General features: G+C 46.6%; 1 protein-coding gene across 1 annotated transcript in view; it reads right to left on the reverse strand.

The window, feature by feature from the left end:
• Window positions 1-2,260: 2,260 nt before the first annotated feature.
• MAP3K12 (mitogen-activated protein kinase kinase kinase 12) overlaps window positions 2,261-18,011 on the reverse strand; it is a 375,162-nt gene continuing 359,411 nt past the window's right edge. Inside the window, exon 14 of the mRNA XM_078687858.1 lies at window positions 2,261-2,384. Coding sequence (XP_078543984.1) covers window positions 2,304-2,384 — 81 coding nt within the window. The 3' untranslated portion in view covers window positions 2,261-2,303. The remainder of the gene's footprint in view (window positions 2,385-18,011) is intronic.

Raw genomic sequence — 18,011 nt, forward strand, 5'->3', positions numbered from 1 at the left:
GGATTACGGTCTCGAGTCCTCTGAAAAGAGGCGCTTTCAGAGAGTGACTTTTCGTGTCCTAGCTCGATTATCATTTTGGAGTACTTCAAGAACGTGTTTAGTGCATGAGACTTTGCTTTACACCTTTGGATTTATTTTTTACAACGACATTGTTGAATTGAAGAGAACCGGGCTGTTCCTGGAGGGGTTGTGTGTGTCAGGTCACAGGGGTGTGAGAGTGTAGTGGCCGACTCAATGGAGTCCTACCATGGGGTATCCTTTGTGTTGGATATAATGGCCTCACACACCTTTGCAGGTGTCATGCTTCATCATAGGCAGTGCTCCTCGTTGGGTAGGCGGTGCAATCCCCAACGGGCATCACCTCAAGGAGGGGCTCTTTAGCGGAGATCTTTTAATCCAACTGCCTAAGGGTGAAGTGTGGGTGAGGGGCCAAACTACTGTAGACGGAGTAGTCAGTTACAATGAAGTAATGGGTACCAGAAAACAACTTTATTCGGTGGTCCCTTGCTTCAATTAAAATCAGAGACTAGTCTGTACTCGCTGGAAGGTTACGTTTCTTAGCTCGAGACTAGACTAGGAAGTGAAAAGGTGTGGTCGACATGTTTCTCGGTCCCAGCGGAGAGGGGTAGGCGAGACAGCACGGACACGGGAGCATTGAACCTTAGATACAGAGGCTTCACTCCCGATGTGCGACCCGCTGGGTACTGTTGTAACACATAATTCCTGACCATCAGGCAAGAAAAACAGTGTTAAACAGGTACTTCATTCCAGAATTTGTGATGAATGACTGATACTTTAATAGATCATGTGCTGGAGATAGTCGTTAACCCGTTTTTAGGTCCTGATGAATCGCATGTCAATATATGTTTAGCGAGAAACATGTCGACCACACCTTTTCACTTCCTAGTCTAGTCTCGAGCTAAGAAACTTAACCTTCCAGCGAGTACAGACTAGTCTCTGATTTTAATTGAAGCAAGGCACAACCCGAATAAAGTTGTTTTCTGGTACCCATTACTTCATTTTAACTCACTACTCCGTCTACAGTAGTTTGGCGCCTCACCCACACTTCACCCTTAGGCAGTTGGATTAAAAGATCTCCGCTAAAGAGCCCCTCTTTGAGGTGATGCCCGTTGGGGATTGCACCGCCTACCCAACGAGGGGCACTGCCTATGATGAAGCATGACACCTGCAAAGGTGTGTGAGGCCATTATATCCAACACAATGGATACCCCATGGTAGGACTCCATTGAGTCGGCCACTACACTCTCACACCCCTGTGACCTTACACACACAACCTCTCCAGGAACAGCCCGGTTCTCTTTTGTAAAACATTATCACTTAGGGCATCAACTGTGGCTGGACCTTCCACTCTTTGTTGCAGTGGAAATTTTGCCCTACTAATCTTTGTGATCTGTTTCTCCCTCTTTTTGTATACAATTGTTGAATTGAAGCCTTGTTTATTTTCTTATTTTTTCCACAACCTCTATCTAATTGAACCGGCATGTATGCAGAGCTCATGAAGTGTTGAATGCTCTGTTTCACGGTGAGTGCAGGATGTTAATCTGTTGTTCTCTTTGTGTCTCTATCAACAGATCCAGGTTTGACTGATAATTAGAATTGGTGCCTGAAGCTTGGGACAGTTGTGATACAAGTCAAAGTGGACAACGTAGATAATGACATAATGAGACCTATTGAGAGTAGTGTTGCATGAACCTGTATTTCACCTGTGTTCTTGTTTTTTAGGTTATTCTCCCCGCTGTCCCCAGCCTACCGTTTCCATCATTTGATGGCTCCAATACTCCGTATTATTTAATGGGAGTTGGAGATGTCGAAAGGTGGACCTCTTATTGCATCATCCGGACCCTGAGGAGTACAACCTTGACAGTTTTGGTATTTTCCAGGATTCCCCCATTCTTTATCAGATAGTCCTCCTGTTATTTTTGTTCCCATTTAGTCTTCAGGGCACTCGTGACCACATAGAATGTGTGATCCAGGGCTCAGTGCAGTGCTTTGCGTTGTATCCTATGTGTCATTAGTGTAGTCAGTGTCTCCTCCCCACCAGTTGCGATACTCCTATTACCATGACTAGAGAATCTGGATTTCATTAAAGACACGGAGGCTCACATTATGCATAATCGTTTAATGCAGTCTCTAAGCAGCCGCATACATCATAGTTAAAAGGTTCCATAAAAGAACATTCAGAATAGATAAAGGGCATGAGCCAACATGAGTCTACCTCTTTTAAATGTGGAAATTCAGAGAAGTCTGTAAAATACAATAAAGTTCAAAATATCCAAACAACTTCAGAAGAACTTCAGGTGAAAATATTCAAAGACGGTAAAACTGTAGAAGGATCCAATCATCTCGAAATTAAGAAGGATTATCTGAAAGGGAGAGAAAAAAATGTAAATTTGGAGAAAACCAAACCAAATAAATAAAACAATAACATTTGTATCACAATACATATAAATCAATATGTTAGAACTGTAAGTAAGATAATAAAAAAGTAATACAGATTATTGAGCCAAAGCTGTAAACAAAGTAAGCAAATATAAAGGAACATATCCCAGGGAGGTATGGGTGGGATAATGTGAGCCTCCGTGTCTTTAATGAAATCCAGATTCTCTAGTCATGGTAATAGGAGAATCGCAATTTCATTACAAGAACAGAGGCTACATTATGCATGTTGGTAGCTTTGTAGGACTACGTCAGACGTAAGTTCTATAGGCTTACAGTAATGTCGAGCAAATGTGCTAGCATTTGACCAATCAGTAGCTTTAAGAATATCATCCAACTTACCACCAGACCAGAGGGATTTGCTGGCCATGACACCTCTAAGAGAGTGGGCCTGATATTTACGTAAATCGATACCTGCTAAACTCATGGCTGTTTTAACCCATCTGGCAATGGAAGTAGAAGAAATAGCTTTATGTGGTTTAACAAAGGAAATAAGTAACTGTTTGACATCAGGGGGTCGAAGAAGAGACATTCTGTGATCGTACTCTCTTAAACAATCAACCACACAAAGTTTAGGGCAGGAGTCAAAGCGAGGATAGAAAATAGAATCGGACATAGTTTTAGTTCTTCTATAAATTTTAAACTTCACACCAAACATGTTATAGGACATATTACAAATCTCTAATGCTTTGACGTTGGAGACTCTTCGAAAAGAAATAAGACATAAAAGAGTAGCAAGTTTGATTGAGAGGAATTTTCTGTTAAGGAAATTGTTATCGAGCCAACTATTGAAAAGGTCTAAGATTCATTTAACATCCCAAAGAGAATCATACTTTGGTTTAGGGGGTCTTCTTAGACAGATGCTCTTCATAACTCTGCAAATGATAACATTTTTACCTACCGTCTTACCATTCACAAGAGTATGACCAGCAGATATAGCTGATCTATAGCAATAGCTAAGACCCCTATCACATTGTTCACAGAGGAAATTAACTATGTCTACAATAGGTGCCTTAAGGGAATCCATGTTCCTTTCCACGCACCAACGAACCCAGGTTCTCCAAATGTTGTTGTATCTGTAGTAGGTGCCAGGAGACCATGACTCTGAGAGGAGAGTTGAAGCTGGAGACGAAAGTCCTGAGATCTCGTTTGATCTCCTGACACTCTCCAAGCAAGAAGGTTCAAACTCCCTGTCTGGATCAGAGGGTGAATTCCGCCATATATGTCTGTTAGGAGATGAACCATGAAGGAATTAGGAAGGGGATGTCGCAAGCCAGTTCCAGAGCCGTTGGAAACCAAGCCTGGGAAGGCCAGAAGGGAGTTACTAGAATAAGGGAGCATTGTTCGATTCTCACTTTCTGTAAAACCTTTTGGATCATGGCAAAGGGGGGAAAGGCATAGGCTCTCGGGTCTTTCCAGGACTGGAGAAAGGCGTTCACAGCTAGATCTCCAGGATCGGGCATCCAGCTGAAGTATTTTTTCAGTTGAAATGTTAGTCTGCTTGCGAAAAGATCTATTTGCAAGGGTCCCCAAACTTTGTTGAGACAGTTGAAAATGGAAACATCGAGTTTCCAATCGCTGCCTGCGGTCTAGGAGAAATCTCGAGTTCCAATCCGCTGAGATGTTGGTTTTCCCAGGAAGGTATTCTGCTTTCAGAGCGATTTTGTGTTCTAAACAGAACATCCAATGTTTTTTGGGCAGATTTGAAAGGTCCGCAGACTTGGTGCAGCCTAGACGATTTATATAGGCTACTGCAGACATGTTGTCCAACTTCAAGAAGACTGACCTTCCTTGAAGAGAGTGTTTGAAACTCATCAAGGTGTAAAGAGCAGCTGTGAGTTCCAAGTAATTTATGTGTTGAGAGGATTCTTCCAGAGAACAGGTTCCACCGGTGTTCTGGTCGAGAAGGCAGGCTCCCCAGCCGTGCAGGCTAGCATCTGACTCCAAAACGATTTTGGGTTTCGAACCGAAAATCGCTTTTCCGTTCCAAGCTTCCAGGTTTTCCAGCCACCAATTCAGTTCTAGCTTGGCATCCAGGTCTAGAGAGACGTGATCTTCGTACCAAAGACCAGATCTTAGGGCTCTCGCTTTCACTCTTTGTCGGGCTTGATAATTCAGAGGGCCAGGAAAGATTGATTGGATAGAGGAGGAGAGAAGACCGAGAAGTCTGGCCAGCACCCTGAGGGGAAAGTCTTCTTGTTTCAGTACACAACAAATTTCTTTTTTGATTTTTGGTAATTTTTTTGGAAGGAAGAAGGAGACATCTGGATGTGTCCACAGCAAAACCCAAAAATTCCATCGATCTTGAAGGAGTTAATACTGATTTCTCTTTGTTGATGATGAAGCCTAGATTTTCCAGACGGTTCATAACTGTTTTTAGATCTTGAGAAATTTGTGAAAGATCTTGAGACATAATTAAAATGTCATCTAGGTAGATGATTAAACAGATTCCTCTTTCTCTTAAAAAAGAGGCGATTGGTCTCATAACCTTGGTAAAGCACCAAGGGCCTGAAGAAAGTCAGAATGGGAGGGCTTTGAACTTGTACAATCGATCTTTCCAAAGGAATTGGAGAAAAGGCTGATGGATTTCAGTCATAGGAATGGTGAAGTAGGCAACCTTCAGGTCTAGTTTTACTATCCAGTCTCCTTCCAGAAGAAGATCTCTTAAGAGAGGAATTCCTTCCATTTTGAAGTACCATTGCACCAAAAATGTGTTGAGATGTTTTAAATTTATAACGGGTCTCCACCCTTTGTCTTTTTTCTCTACCAGGAACAGGGTGCTTATGAACCTCAGTTCTTCTGGGGAAACTTCCATGATTGCACCTTTCTTGAGCATAGAGGAGATCTCTTCTATTATTTTTTGCTGTTCTGAGGGGGCTGGAATTTTTTTTGGAAGAGATGAGTGAGTAGGAATTTCTGTAAAGTCTATTTTAAAACCCTTGACGGTGTTCAAGACCCAAGGATCTTGAGTGACGATCTTCCAGTTCTGAAAAAAGAACTTGAGTCTCCCTCCCACCTCTAGGGAGAAGAAAGAGGGCAAGGAGGGGCTATAACACTCACTTGGTGTAATGTCGGAGGAGGATTGACTGCGAGATCTAAATCCTCTTGAGCGCATGCCTCGTCCTCTCTGGGGATAGAACTGCGAGTTGTTGAATTGCTGAAAGCCTCTTCCGAAACCGCGTGATCTTGAGGAGGGCCTTTGGTTAAATCGGCCGTTAGAGAGGCCCCTTCTTCTGGCCCGACCAAAAAGGTTATTATTAAAAACCTTACACATGTTTTGTTGGGCCTTAACTAAAGCCGTAAAGGTTGAAACATACTTGCCAAAAGACTTTACGAGATCCTCACCAGATAGTAACCCTTTAGGATTCTGAGCGGTCTCCTTATCAGCCATGTCAGACAGTTTAGGATTAATTTTGGTTAACACAACTCTGCACCGCTCTGCGTTCAAGCTAGCATTAGCATTTCCAAGGAGGATTAGGGCTCTCTGGCTCCAGCCTCTAATTAAGTCAGTGTTAAGGGGAGTGCCGTTAATATGGCTGTCTTCAGCTGCGTCAAACATTCTAGCCAGTGGGCCCTTCGTAGTGCTTCACATGTCAGCAACTGGCCCCTATTCAAGCCATTGTTTTCTGCTTTGTTGTCGAATGTGAGAAGCTTACCTTAAGTTTATATGCCGCCCTTCGTGGTGATCCAAGCCTGGTGCCACCCCTGCGTGGCATGATTATCAGCCACTGTCGCCAGATGTGTTGTTATCTACATAGGGTGAGCCGACAAATACGGCGCATCCATTTGTAATCTCCTGGAGTAGGCCCCCCAGCAGGCTTTAACTACTGAAAATGATCTGTGTTAGATGTGCCTGGGTCTGGCTCTTGCGAATAACACTTTTTAAAAATTCCTGCCCCCCAGTATGTGGCTGGTGACCTTTCATTCCACGTCTGTCTCTACCGCAAGCTAGTAGCCATGGGTACTCATTGATTAACCTCTGCCCAGGGGATATCATCGTTGAGCCCTGTGAAGCTAGTGGAAAAGCGAAATATCCAGTGTTGTTCTTTATTGGAAAGGGCCTGTTGGGCAATATTGGCAAACGCTTCCAATATCGTCCACTTGATATCATGAGTGTGTTGGTGTCCGATATAGTGAGAGAGCATCTTGGTGGTAGTCCTACCACACCTGATGTTGCTCCTATGCTCTGTTATCCAGGTCTTAGCTGTCCTGGTTGCCATGCCAATATAGTTCTATGGGCAGGTAATCACGTACATACAATTGCAAGTGTTGCAATTCGTATGTGTCATCTGGGTCCATGTGAAGGTGGAAGAGAGTTTCACTTTTGATGGGCATGTGAATGGGCACCCGCTCCACGAACCACAAGGAAAGTGACCCTTGACTTGGGGGAGCCCCCAGAGTTGGTGCGGTGAGCAAGTCGGACGGGACCTGGCGTATACCATGTTGTCCTTGATGTTGGACATGCGTTTAAAGGCAAAGCGCAGGGTTGCTCGAGACAGATCTCATGTGTGCACGATTGGCCAATGATTTTTGAATATTTTCTGTATTGTGTTGGATTGTGGTGTGAATGATGTAACAAGTTATTGCATCACTGACAGGGCGATTGTGTGTCTCAAGGAGCCCGCCCCTGTTGTTCTTGTTACATGCTTGCTTATTAGCTCTAGTTACCACGTCCTGTGGATAGTGTCTTGCTACCAGATGTGTGGATAGGGCTTGTGCCTGTTCTTTGTAGTCCCTAGTCTTAGAGGATTGTTTTCCACCCAAACAGACCCGGTCATCCGACCTCCTATGAGGATAGGGGCACCAATACGTGGCAAGGAGCAGCCGGCACTTGTAACTACCTGTTTCTCACAGCCAGCAGTTCTCAGACAGAGAGCCCTTCCCACCCTCACTTTTCAGAACCTGCACATTGTCCTAATATTACGAGGCTAATAGTCGCGCAGCCTGGTGCGAGCCTCAGACAGAGTCATGAGCAGCTCTCTTTCCGTCCCGCCTTTTTCGAGTACAGCTACTAGGGCTACCAGATAAGAACAGCCACATTGTACCCACAACCACCCTAACCGTTTACCCACTGGACCTTGGTCCACTACTTTAGTAAGTACCATCATTTCGTGGCTGGGAGGTGTACAGCCTGGAGTTAGCCGGTGACATGGGGCACTGGGCCACCCTCCTGTGGCCCTCCCGTCCCCAGTGTCACCACCAGGGATACCGGATATTACTAGATATACCTAACCCATCGTCACACCAATTGTTTACCGGACTTACCCTGTTCCATTGTGATTCGAGCCAGCACCATAGTCCTCACTTTTGGCTCCACCTTTCTCTAGGTTACTTGCATCGGCTACTACTGTAGATTACCGTAGAGATCCTGGCTGAAGTTCTAGCCCTCTCTCCCAGAGGTGAGTTTCCTCCTCTGAGTTAGTATTGACCAAGGGCAACCCTGGAAGGGCTCTACCATTCCTAACAGGATGCGCCCGTAGACACACTACTACAAGTTTGCTGTTGCGTCCGCTACAGAGTCATTGGGTATGTAAACAGTATGCTTTTTGCTAGTTTTCTGTTTGTATTTACTTGTCATTTTTGTGTGTCCTGCACCTGTTGTGACACAGACACTGGTGCTACCTCACGAGTTGGGTCTTCAATATGACCACTGCTAGTCACATCTTGGTTAAGGAAGGGATGTGAATTTCACTAGTTCCGATTTATAGTCCATGAGTTCTTAATGATAATTTGATGGCTGTATCTTGTTTCCCTTTTTGTCTCCTGTAGGAGAGTAGGATCTGCTTACTATGGTTACCAACACTTTTTTGCTGGTGTTTCACTGTTTCTCGACTTTAGTCTGGCTGGGGCCCTGCTATCCAGGACCCCAGCCTAGCTGCTTCCTCTCTAATTTGATTGCATGTACTTTAGGTACACTACAGATTGGTTACTGGAGTACCCTTGTGAGTCCCTAGTATGTAGTACCTTAGGTACTAAAGGCATAAGTACCCCAGAGGCCTACCAGGGGCTGAAGCATGTATTATGCCACCCCTGGGAAGCCTTCCAAAATGGCACCACAGGATTGCTACTGCAGCCTGGGTAAGGTGGTGCATGCACCCCTTACTAAGATACAGGTTACCTATATCTACCTTTAATCACTAACACATATAAACCTATCAGTCACTCCTATGGCAGGCCTTATCAATCCTGAAAGCCCATGCATGAGCAGGACCCCTATGCAGCTTTCGGAATCTATTCTCTGAAGCTATTCTGTGATGCAGCCAGACCATATACTCTTAAGTGCATTGTAACCTCGCGGTAAATGCTAACTTTTGAATGGTTGAATGGAAACAGGTTGTGTTTGGTGTCAAGCACTTTGGAATCCTACCCCCTCCCCCCCACCCCACCAGTCCTGGTGGCGGGGGTAGGATTCCACCCTCTAGAGGGAGAAGACATGTACACACTGGTCTGCCCGGTAATAGTTTAAAAGAACCCTGGTATCACACAAATGGATGGCACAGCCACAAGTCTGACCTCCTGCTGCTGGACAAAACTCCGGCAAGGTAGGCCAATAGATTTCTTGTCACAGGGAGGTGTAACCACCTCCCAGACAGGCTTTAGTGTATTGGGGCTGGGTGGGTGCATTCAGAGAATGCTTTTCAGACAATGCCTGGGGCACACTTGGTGTCCCTGTGCATACCCCAGTTCAAACCGGTTGCAGGGGCACTCAGCCCATGCTCTGGCACGAAACTGGACAAAGGGAAAGGGGTGTAACCACCCCTCTCCTCAGACCCTCCCATAGGTGGGCCCCCAGAGTATGTCCAACCCCTTTCTTTAGTATAAGTAAGGGACCCCTGGCAACAAGATTTTAGATTATACCTGGATGAAACTCTGAAGCTGAATCCTTGAACTTCGACACACTATATCGACTAGAGGACTGAAGAATCTCCCTTGTGGTCAAGGAGTGACTCCCCTACTCAAGCAGGCACCAAAGAAGTATCTTGTCAGTCTGCATTTCCAAAGCTCCAGCCGGACCCCGAAGTATTTGCGATTCAGGACACGGACTTCCAGACTTCTCAGAGGCTGACACGAGATCCCAGCAAAGCTGAGACCCGCAGCCTTCATGAGTGGCGTGGAACCGGAACTCCTGGACATGTGCACATTTGCGAGTGCATCGACTTCCCGAGCTTTCCTGAAGTTGTGCATTAGGCTAATTGTAGTCCGAGCACCATCTGCACCAAAGATTGTGGGCCTACACTCCACAAGTGTTCCGTGAGCCCGTTTCTGGCATTACTGCTCAAGGACCCTTTGCGATCCCTGGTCGGTCGACTGGTGGGTCCCCTCGAAGGTAACTCTACTTTTCCTTGGGCTTCCCTGGTTGCTCCAGACGTGCCCTGACTCTCCACTGCGTGGAGAGTCCCTCAGACCTTGCTGGCCTGCACCTTAGCCGATTTCTACTTCCTGCGTGGGTTGCTGTTGCCAAGGCTTGTTGGGTCCAATCCGGAAACCGACACCGCAGCACATGACATCCTTCATGGGTCAGCTCGAATCCAGCACCTGGTCATTGTGGATGCCTTCTGGTCCTCGTGGCTGAAGAGTCAAGCTGCACCTTCTTCACCTGAAATCACCAGATATCAGTGGGCATCCGCTCGTCATCTTCCTGGTCGCTGGCAAGTGACCCAGACTCTGTCCCCTCTGCTTTCAGGTTCTTCTCATCCTTGATCCAGGTTTGGATCCACCCAGACACTTTCCACTTGGACGCCAGCAGCACTTTGCAGCAAATCGCCATTGAAAACGACGACGAAACCCAACACGAAAAGACACCTATGCACCCGGCTTCCCTGGGTGAGATAACTCGAGTACTCCGGTGCTCCCGTGGGTGTTGACTCTAGAACCTCCTAGTTCTAAAGGGGTTTGTTTTAAGTCCTCTTCTAAGTGTCCTTTATCTTTAAAATTCTAACTGCGATTTTCCCCATAGGAGCTAATGGTGATTCGCGGCTGTGCTTAGACACTGCAAGCGTCCCCATGGGTCCCCTGTGGCACTACCTTGGGTGGTTCCTGGTGGCCCCAGCAGTTCTACAGGCTCTAGGTCTTGTCTCAATGACAGTTGTGGTTCTTATACCACTTTCTTAATATATGGTTTGGTACGCCCCTAGGGATCAACCTATATTGTGCTACTTCAATGTGTGCTAATTAAGTTTACTGAATGTACTTTTGCCTCTAGCCTCATTAAGAGACTAGAGGGATGTGTTTAGAATAAATACATATATTTTATATATATACCTGGTGTGGTTCTCCTTTCTTTTGGTCATTCACGAGATTATAGACTGGTAAAACAAGCTGCTCTACATTCCTACATTCCTTGAATACTTAGCCTGAAGGCTGCTCTCCACAGCTACCTCTAGGATAGCTTTCTATAAAGGTTGTCTTAAACCTACCATCAATAAGGGTCGTTTAGACTGGTGCAAGGTGCCCACTAGAATAGTGGACAGCATATGCCAGACCAACTTCTCACATCTCCTCCTTTCCCTTCCAGGTTTGCAAGAAGGATAACTCACTTGCTTGTCTCCCCCCAACTCCCCCAACCTTTTGGATTGACTTGAATCCATTTATTAGGGACGGTACAACTTAGGATACCCCGAAGACCGCCATCTACATTCAAGAGTAGATCAGGTTTTCTAAACCCGGTCCTGAAGAAACGCCACACATCCACATGGAGTATTTTTGGCGTAAAACATGTCAACCTTTTAATTCACTCACCTTCATGATAACACACATTGAGCTGTAACAGGTTGAATTCCTCCTGCCAGCCAAGACTTCTCCAGTCTTTTGAACCATAGCATAGTGCCCAGTCAATAAAGGTTCCCTGGAGCACCGATAGCTATTTTTAAAACCCGTTCTGCACACACTCTAGTCATCCACCCCCACACATCGGGCCTCCTGCCATTCCAATCTAAAGACCTCTGGCAAAGAGCCCCCCTGAAGGGCCCGTTGGGCATTGCAGTGCCGGCCCAACGAGGAGCTGTCCTATGATGAAGCATGACATCTCGGGGGTGTGAGGGTCCTTGCTCCTTATTGGAGCACTCCCCCCTCTGATCCTTCACCCACTTGGTTCTCTTCCCTCCTTTGGTCTGTTTTCATGATCTCCCTTAGGAACAGCATACCTCTCCTTGTTTCTTTCAATTTTAATGTGCCAGCAGAGGTTAAATCTGTTACAGATGTCAGACATGCTTTCAGGAATCATCCTGATGCACCCATAATTTACAGTTCATATGTCAGGCACGTCTTGTAGCCAGAATACTCCTTCCATACCATAATGCATGCACATGTATAAGTCTAGTGGTGTGAGAAGTTGGCCTGATGTATGATGTCTCCAATTCTGGGGGCACCTTGTATCAGTCCAAACAATCCCTTATGGTGGTGGTTGTAAGTCAACCTTAAAATACAAGCTATCCTAATGGTAGCATGGACTAAGCAGCCTTCAGGCTAAACTCAAGAGGGCATGTGAAGCCAGCTGTTTTACCATATGCAATCCTGTAATATCAAATGAAAGGACACCACACAAGTTATATATTATAAAAATATATGTATTTATTACTAGAATAATCCCCTGTACTCTTTATGAGTATAGAAGCACAAGCGTTTAAACAAAAGCACAGTATAACATATGAAAGTTGCACAATTATGGATGAGGCCGGTGGCCACTCAAACCATATATCAAAAAAGTGGTATAAGTATCACTTTACGAACAGTGGTAAGGCCTGGAGCCTTGGGAATTGCTGGGACTACACTGGACTAACAGCAGTTAGGACGGGAGTAGCCCGCGGGAATCGGGTGTAGCGCTAAAAGCACACGCATGCACCAATGCAAAGTCAATGGTGCGTAAAAGTTATCGAGTTACAGTTTTTGGAGTCTTCCGACTGGAATAGAATTACCACACTTTAAACTACAACACTAGAGGTGTAAACCACTACAGGAACACCGGTGTTAGATCCTTACCTCACCCACAGGAAGCGGGTGCATAGGTGCCAAAGTGTGTCAGGTTTCGTCGTGTAGATCTATGGAGCCTGGAGATGAAAGTGCTGCAGGCGGCCAGGAGAGCAGAGTCCGGTTGGATCCAAGGGTGGATCGAAGAAGTAGAGTACCTGAAAGCAGAGGGGACAGAGTCTGGGTCAGTCAGCAGTGACCAGGATGGAACCAGGAAGGAACCAGCCAATGTCGGGCGCAATCAGGTGCTTGAGGGGAAGCTTGTCTCTGCTGCCACGTGGACTCTGGGGCATCGAGAATGTCCAGGAGTGGATCACAAGCTGTCCCACAAAGGCTCTCGCTGTCGGTGGTGTTAGCTTCCGGATCAGAGTTAACAAGCCTTGGCAAGGGCAACCCACGCAGGATTGGAAGATCACTTCTTGTTTGGACCAGCAAGGTCAGACAGAGTGCTCCTTTTCAGGGGAGCGAAGGCAAGTCTGGAGCAACCAGACCAGCAGTGTAAATTTAAAGGATCATTAGAATTGGGGCCACTAGCCAATGGGCAAGTGACCGGACCAATGCGTCAAGCAGGAAAATGCAAAAGGGCCCCACGCAGCACTCGGTGAGTGTGGAGGGAAGATCTTTGGTGCAAAAGCTGCTCGGGGCTGGGGCTTTTCAAACTCCAAGGCACAGCTTCGAGGGAGCCTCGGGAGCTGCACGGTCAGCACTTGGTAGTTTTTCCAAGATGGCTGGCTCCACGCTTCACGTCGCCTACACGGGTTTCAGATTTGCTGGGACTGTGGATCGGGCTGCTGGAAATTGGGGGAGCTGGGTCTTGTTGATCTCTGTTGCTCAAGTTCTGGCAGGAACTGCAACAAAGCAAACCATTGGGCGCTGGATGGTGCCTGTTTGCACAGGGTGGTCACTCCTTGACCACAAGGGAGATTCTTCAGTCTTCCACGTCGAGTGGGATGTCGAAGGGTCCAGAGTTCCGTTTCATAAGTTTCAGTCAGGATAATCTGATATGCACTGGCACAGCTCCTACCTTTATTCCAAATCAAGGGGCTGGATTACCTGCTAGGTCCCTCCTATGGGTGGGGCCCAGGAAGGGGGTGGTTACACCCCTTTCCCTTTGTCCAGTTTCGCGCTGGGGCTGGAGTGCCCAAGAACTGGTTTGACTGGATTTTCCATGGGACACCTTGTGTGCCCCAGGCAGTGTCTAGTTTCTTTCAACCCTCCCTGCTCCAATCCACTATCTCCTGTCTGGGGTGGTGTAACACCTCCCTGTGACAGGAAACTCTTTGTCCAAGCCTCCCCTGCCAGGTTTCGGTCAGCAGCAGGAGGCCAGACTTGTGTCGGGGCAGAAGCATCCATTTTGTGATGCTGATGCTCTGGTTAGGATTAACCGCGTTTTAAGTAAAGTAACATGTCTTCTCCCTCTAGAAGGGTGGAATGCTACCCCCGTCGCCAGAACTTGGCCTGGGGCGAATAGCAGGGCCCCAGGCCAACTAAGTCAAAAACCAGCTAAACACAAGGCAAAAATCTGGGGTAACCATAGTCAGGTATCCACCTTCCTACATAACCCCCCCCCAAACGAAAGGAGATAAGGCTATCCTTGACCAAGTAAGCCTATATTGCCTAAGTGGCCATATAAGGAAGTACCTGCACTAGCATGGTTACCCCCTGTCTCATGGTCCACTAAGCAATCCCTGACCCTAGGGGTATAAGAGGGTCTCCACCATAGGGAATCACTACCTGTGGTGTGTTTTGGCAAAGTAAAAGGCTGGTGTTGAGATGGAGTACTGAAGTGAGACTCCACTAATGTAGGGCTCAGCTTCCTCCAATCACTATCCACCATGTGTGCCTTTCTTTCCTTGACTGAGTTGCACTGTGCTCTCAGGGTCAACCTCTGGCTGCCTACAGCTGGAGGCTGGGTCCCTTCTGTTGGCTTACTGGAGGGACAGGTCAGGTTTGGGGCCTTGGGGTCCCAGGTTTGGCTGTGCCCAACAGTGTCCATTTGGGGGAGGTCCCTAACTAATTGTAAGGGGGATCCCTCAGGTATTTTTTTAAAGTTTTTACCTTGCTAGTGCTGCTAGCTCTGGTGCCCCTAATCTGCTGATGAGGGTGTTTTATTTGACAGGGGGCCCTTTGGGGCTCACTGACCTCCTTGACCTCTGCAGCCCTGGGCTGACTGAGGCAGGGTAGAGAGGGGCAGGTTACCTGCTCCAGACTGGGTCCCGCCTTGGAAGGGTCCACTGACATCAGGGGCTCTGCCAGGCTAGGCCTGACTACCTCTGGGGCAGTTTCTTCACAAGGGGTAAGATCAGTTCCCTGAGGAGGCTGATCCTTTCCTAATGTCTGGTGGGAGGGAGATTTCTCTTCCTCCTCAATGCTCTCTGTTTGTGTGGAGTGATCCATAGTTTCAGGCTTCACAACACAGGAATCAGTTTGAGTTTGGGATGTGGCCATCACAGCCCCACCAACCTTTTCAGGAAGGGACTCAGTTTGTGTATGGGCTGTTACCATAACAGCTCTGCTAACTTGTTCAGGAAGGGATTCTGCTGAAGATGGGACTGAGTCTTGCACAGCCCTACCAACCTTTTCAGGGAGGACATCTTGGATTGGGGCTGTGGCCATCACAGCCCCACTAACCTTTCCATGGACATTTACCATTTTAGAATAGGTTTCTTGTTCTACCTCAGCCCAGGCTGAGATTTCTAAATCATTCCCAAGTAGACAATCTACAGGCAATTTTGCTGACACTGCCACTCTCTTTGGGCCAGTGACACCTCCCCAGCTGAGATTTACTACTGCCATGGGATGAGTTTTCTGCACTCCATCAATATTGGTCACCTGATATGTGGCACCAGGTAAAAGTTGCCTTGAGAGGACTAGGTTCTCAGTCACCATAGTGATACTAGCCCCTGTGTCTCTATAGGCCTCAACTTTTTGACCATTGATGAGGGGTTCCTGTCTGTATTTGCTCAAAGTGTTTGGGCAATCAGTAAAATTGGCAAACCCCATGCCATTTTCACAGACAAGATTAGCTATTGTAGGGGACATGGTTAGGCCAGAATCCACCTGTGTTCCAAAAGTAAACCCAGCCAAATTCTTGGGGGTGCTCCCACTACCTGGGAGATTACTACTAATAGTAACAGGGGGTGTTGGAGCTTTACTTGGAGGTATATTTTCTTTATTGCTAATCTTTGGACAACAACTATCTTTTTTCCAGTGGCCAGTCTGCTTACCGGCATGGCAGTAAGGTTTCTTTGGGATAGAGGAAGTGTTTTGGGACCCACCCCCATCCTTGGAGTTTTGGGGCCCTTGGGGAGACTTTTCTTTTGGTTTATCCTCACCTTTCTCTTGAGCCTTGGAAGTATCCTTCTTTTGGTCATTACCCTGATTCTTAGGCCTAATCCTGGTTCTGACCCATTTGTCTGCCCTCTTACCCAATTCTTGTGGAGAGGCCAGATCTGAGTCCACCAGGTGCTGGTGCAAAAGCTGGTTCTGACAATTACTTAGGATCTGCTCCCTCATAATCAAATTATACAATCCTGTATAGTCATGTACTTTGCTGCCAAGTAGCCAACCGACTAGAGCCTTAGTAGCACAATCTACAAAATCAGTCCAGTCCTGAGTCTGAGCTTTTTGGGTATCTCTGAACAACAACCTGTATTGCTTAGTGGTTAGGCCAAACCCATCAATAAGAGCACTCTTCAGGACAGAGTAGTTTTTAGCATCCTCAGGTCTAATGGTGAGGAGCTTATCTCTCCCTTTCTCAGAAAAGAAGTACCATAAGATTGCTGCCCACTGATCTTGGAGAACCTGCTGTACCATGCAGGCCCTCTCCAGAGCAGTCATCCATTTGTGGATGTCATCCCCTTCCCTATAGGGGGGGCACAATCTTTGTCAGGTTTCTACTATCATAGGACCTGTCTTTCTCTTTGGGAATAATGCTGCCACCGTATCTCCCCACACAATCTTTGTTCCCTTGCTAAAGCAAGTTTAGCTTGGGCCAGGGCTATCTCTTCCCTCTCTATCTGGAGTTTGACAGCTCTCATCCTGGCCTTATGCTCTTTTCTCTGGGGGGGAAGTCATTCCCCTTTGAGATTCCCTTGAGGCACTAGAAAGGTGAGATTCCCTGGAAGGAGATCTCTCTCTTCTATTGCCTGGGAGTATTCTGCTATGGAATCTGGGGAGGTGCTGGCCCTCTCCATTTCCATGTAGGTCCAAGTTGATCTGGCTAAGCCTGCCAACTGGTACCTGGTTATCCCCTTGATCATGATCTGACTCTTCACCTTCTGATTCAGGGTCCACCTCCTCATCTTCTACCTCTGGGGTGGTGTTCTCAGTATCTGGGGGATTCACTCCTTCTCCTGAACTACCTGAGGGAACTGCACTAGCTTTCTCAAGATCCTCCTTCTCTAGGATGGCTATCAGGACAGGAATGGTAGGGTTGTGACCCTTTTTCAGTCTCCTTGCAGTGCACAAGGCACTCAAGTCCTTGTGGCTGAGTTTGTCATAGCTGGAAGGTGCCTTGGTAAGGTCACTTTCCACAGGCAGAGCAATGGGTTGCTCACCTGTGCCAGGCATGACTCTAGTGAGGTGTAAGTGATGCACTTACCTACACTAAGTGTTTTCCTACTGTACCTTGCTAGTGAGTTGTAGGCAGGGTGTGCTAAGCCCTTTAATGTACAACTACTAAGTTCAGTAGAACTTAAATATGTAAGCTTTGTTTATATGTACCTATGGTACTTAATGTGATCTTTCAATTTGATAAAAAAGATTGCAATGGTAAAACAACAGCAAGCTCAAATCCGCAGCGCTGCACACCAATGTGAGAAGTTGGCCTGATGTATGATGTCTCCAATTCTGGGGGCACCTTGTATCAGTCCAAACAATCCCTTATGGTGGTGGTTGTAAGTCAACCTTAAAAGACAAGCTATCCTAATGGTAGCATGGACTAAGTAGCCTTCAAGCTAAACTCAAGAGGGCATGTGAAGCCAGCTGTTTTACCATATGCAATCCTGTAATATCAAATGAAAGGACACCACACAAGTTATATATTATAAAAATATATGTATTTATTACTAGAATAATCCCCTGTACTCTTTATGAGTATAGAAGCACAAGCGTTTAAACAAAAGCACTGTATAACATATGAAAGTTGCACAATTATGGATGAGGCCGGTGGCCACTCAAACCATATATCAAAAAAGTGGTATAAGTATCACTTTACGAACAGTGGTAAGACCTGGGGCTTTGGGAATCGCTGGGACTACACTGGACTAACAGCAGTTAGGACAGGAGTAGCCCACGGGAATCGGGTGCAGCGCTAAAAGCACACGCATGCACCAGTGCAAAGTCAATGGTGTGTAAAAGTTATCGAGTTACAGTTTTTGGAGTCTTCCGACTGGAATAGAATTACCACACTTTAAACTACAACACTAGAGGTGTAAACCACTACAGGAGCACCGGTGTTAGATCGTTACCTCACCCACCACAGGAAGCGGGTGCATAGGTGCCAAAGTGTGTCGGGTTTCGTCGTGTAGATCTATGGAGCCTGAAGATGAAAGTGCTGCAGGCGGCCAGGAGAGAAGAGTCCGGTT

The sequence above is a fragment of the Lissotriton helveticus genome, chromosome 1_1 (genome assembly GCF_964261635.1).
Source record: "Lissotriton helveticus chromosome 1_1, aLisHel1.1, whole genome shotgun sequence".
NCBI lineage: Eukaryota > Metazoa > Chordata > Amphibia > Caudata > Salamandridae > Lissotriton > Lissotriton helveticus.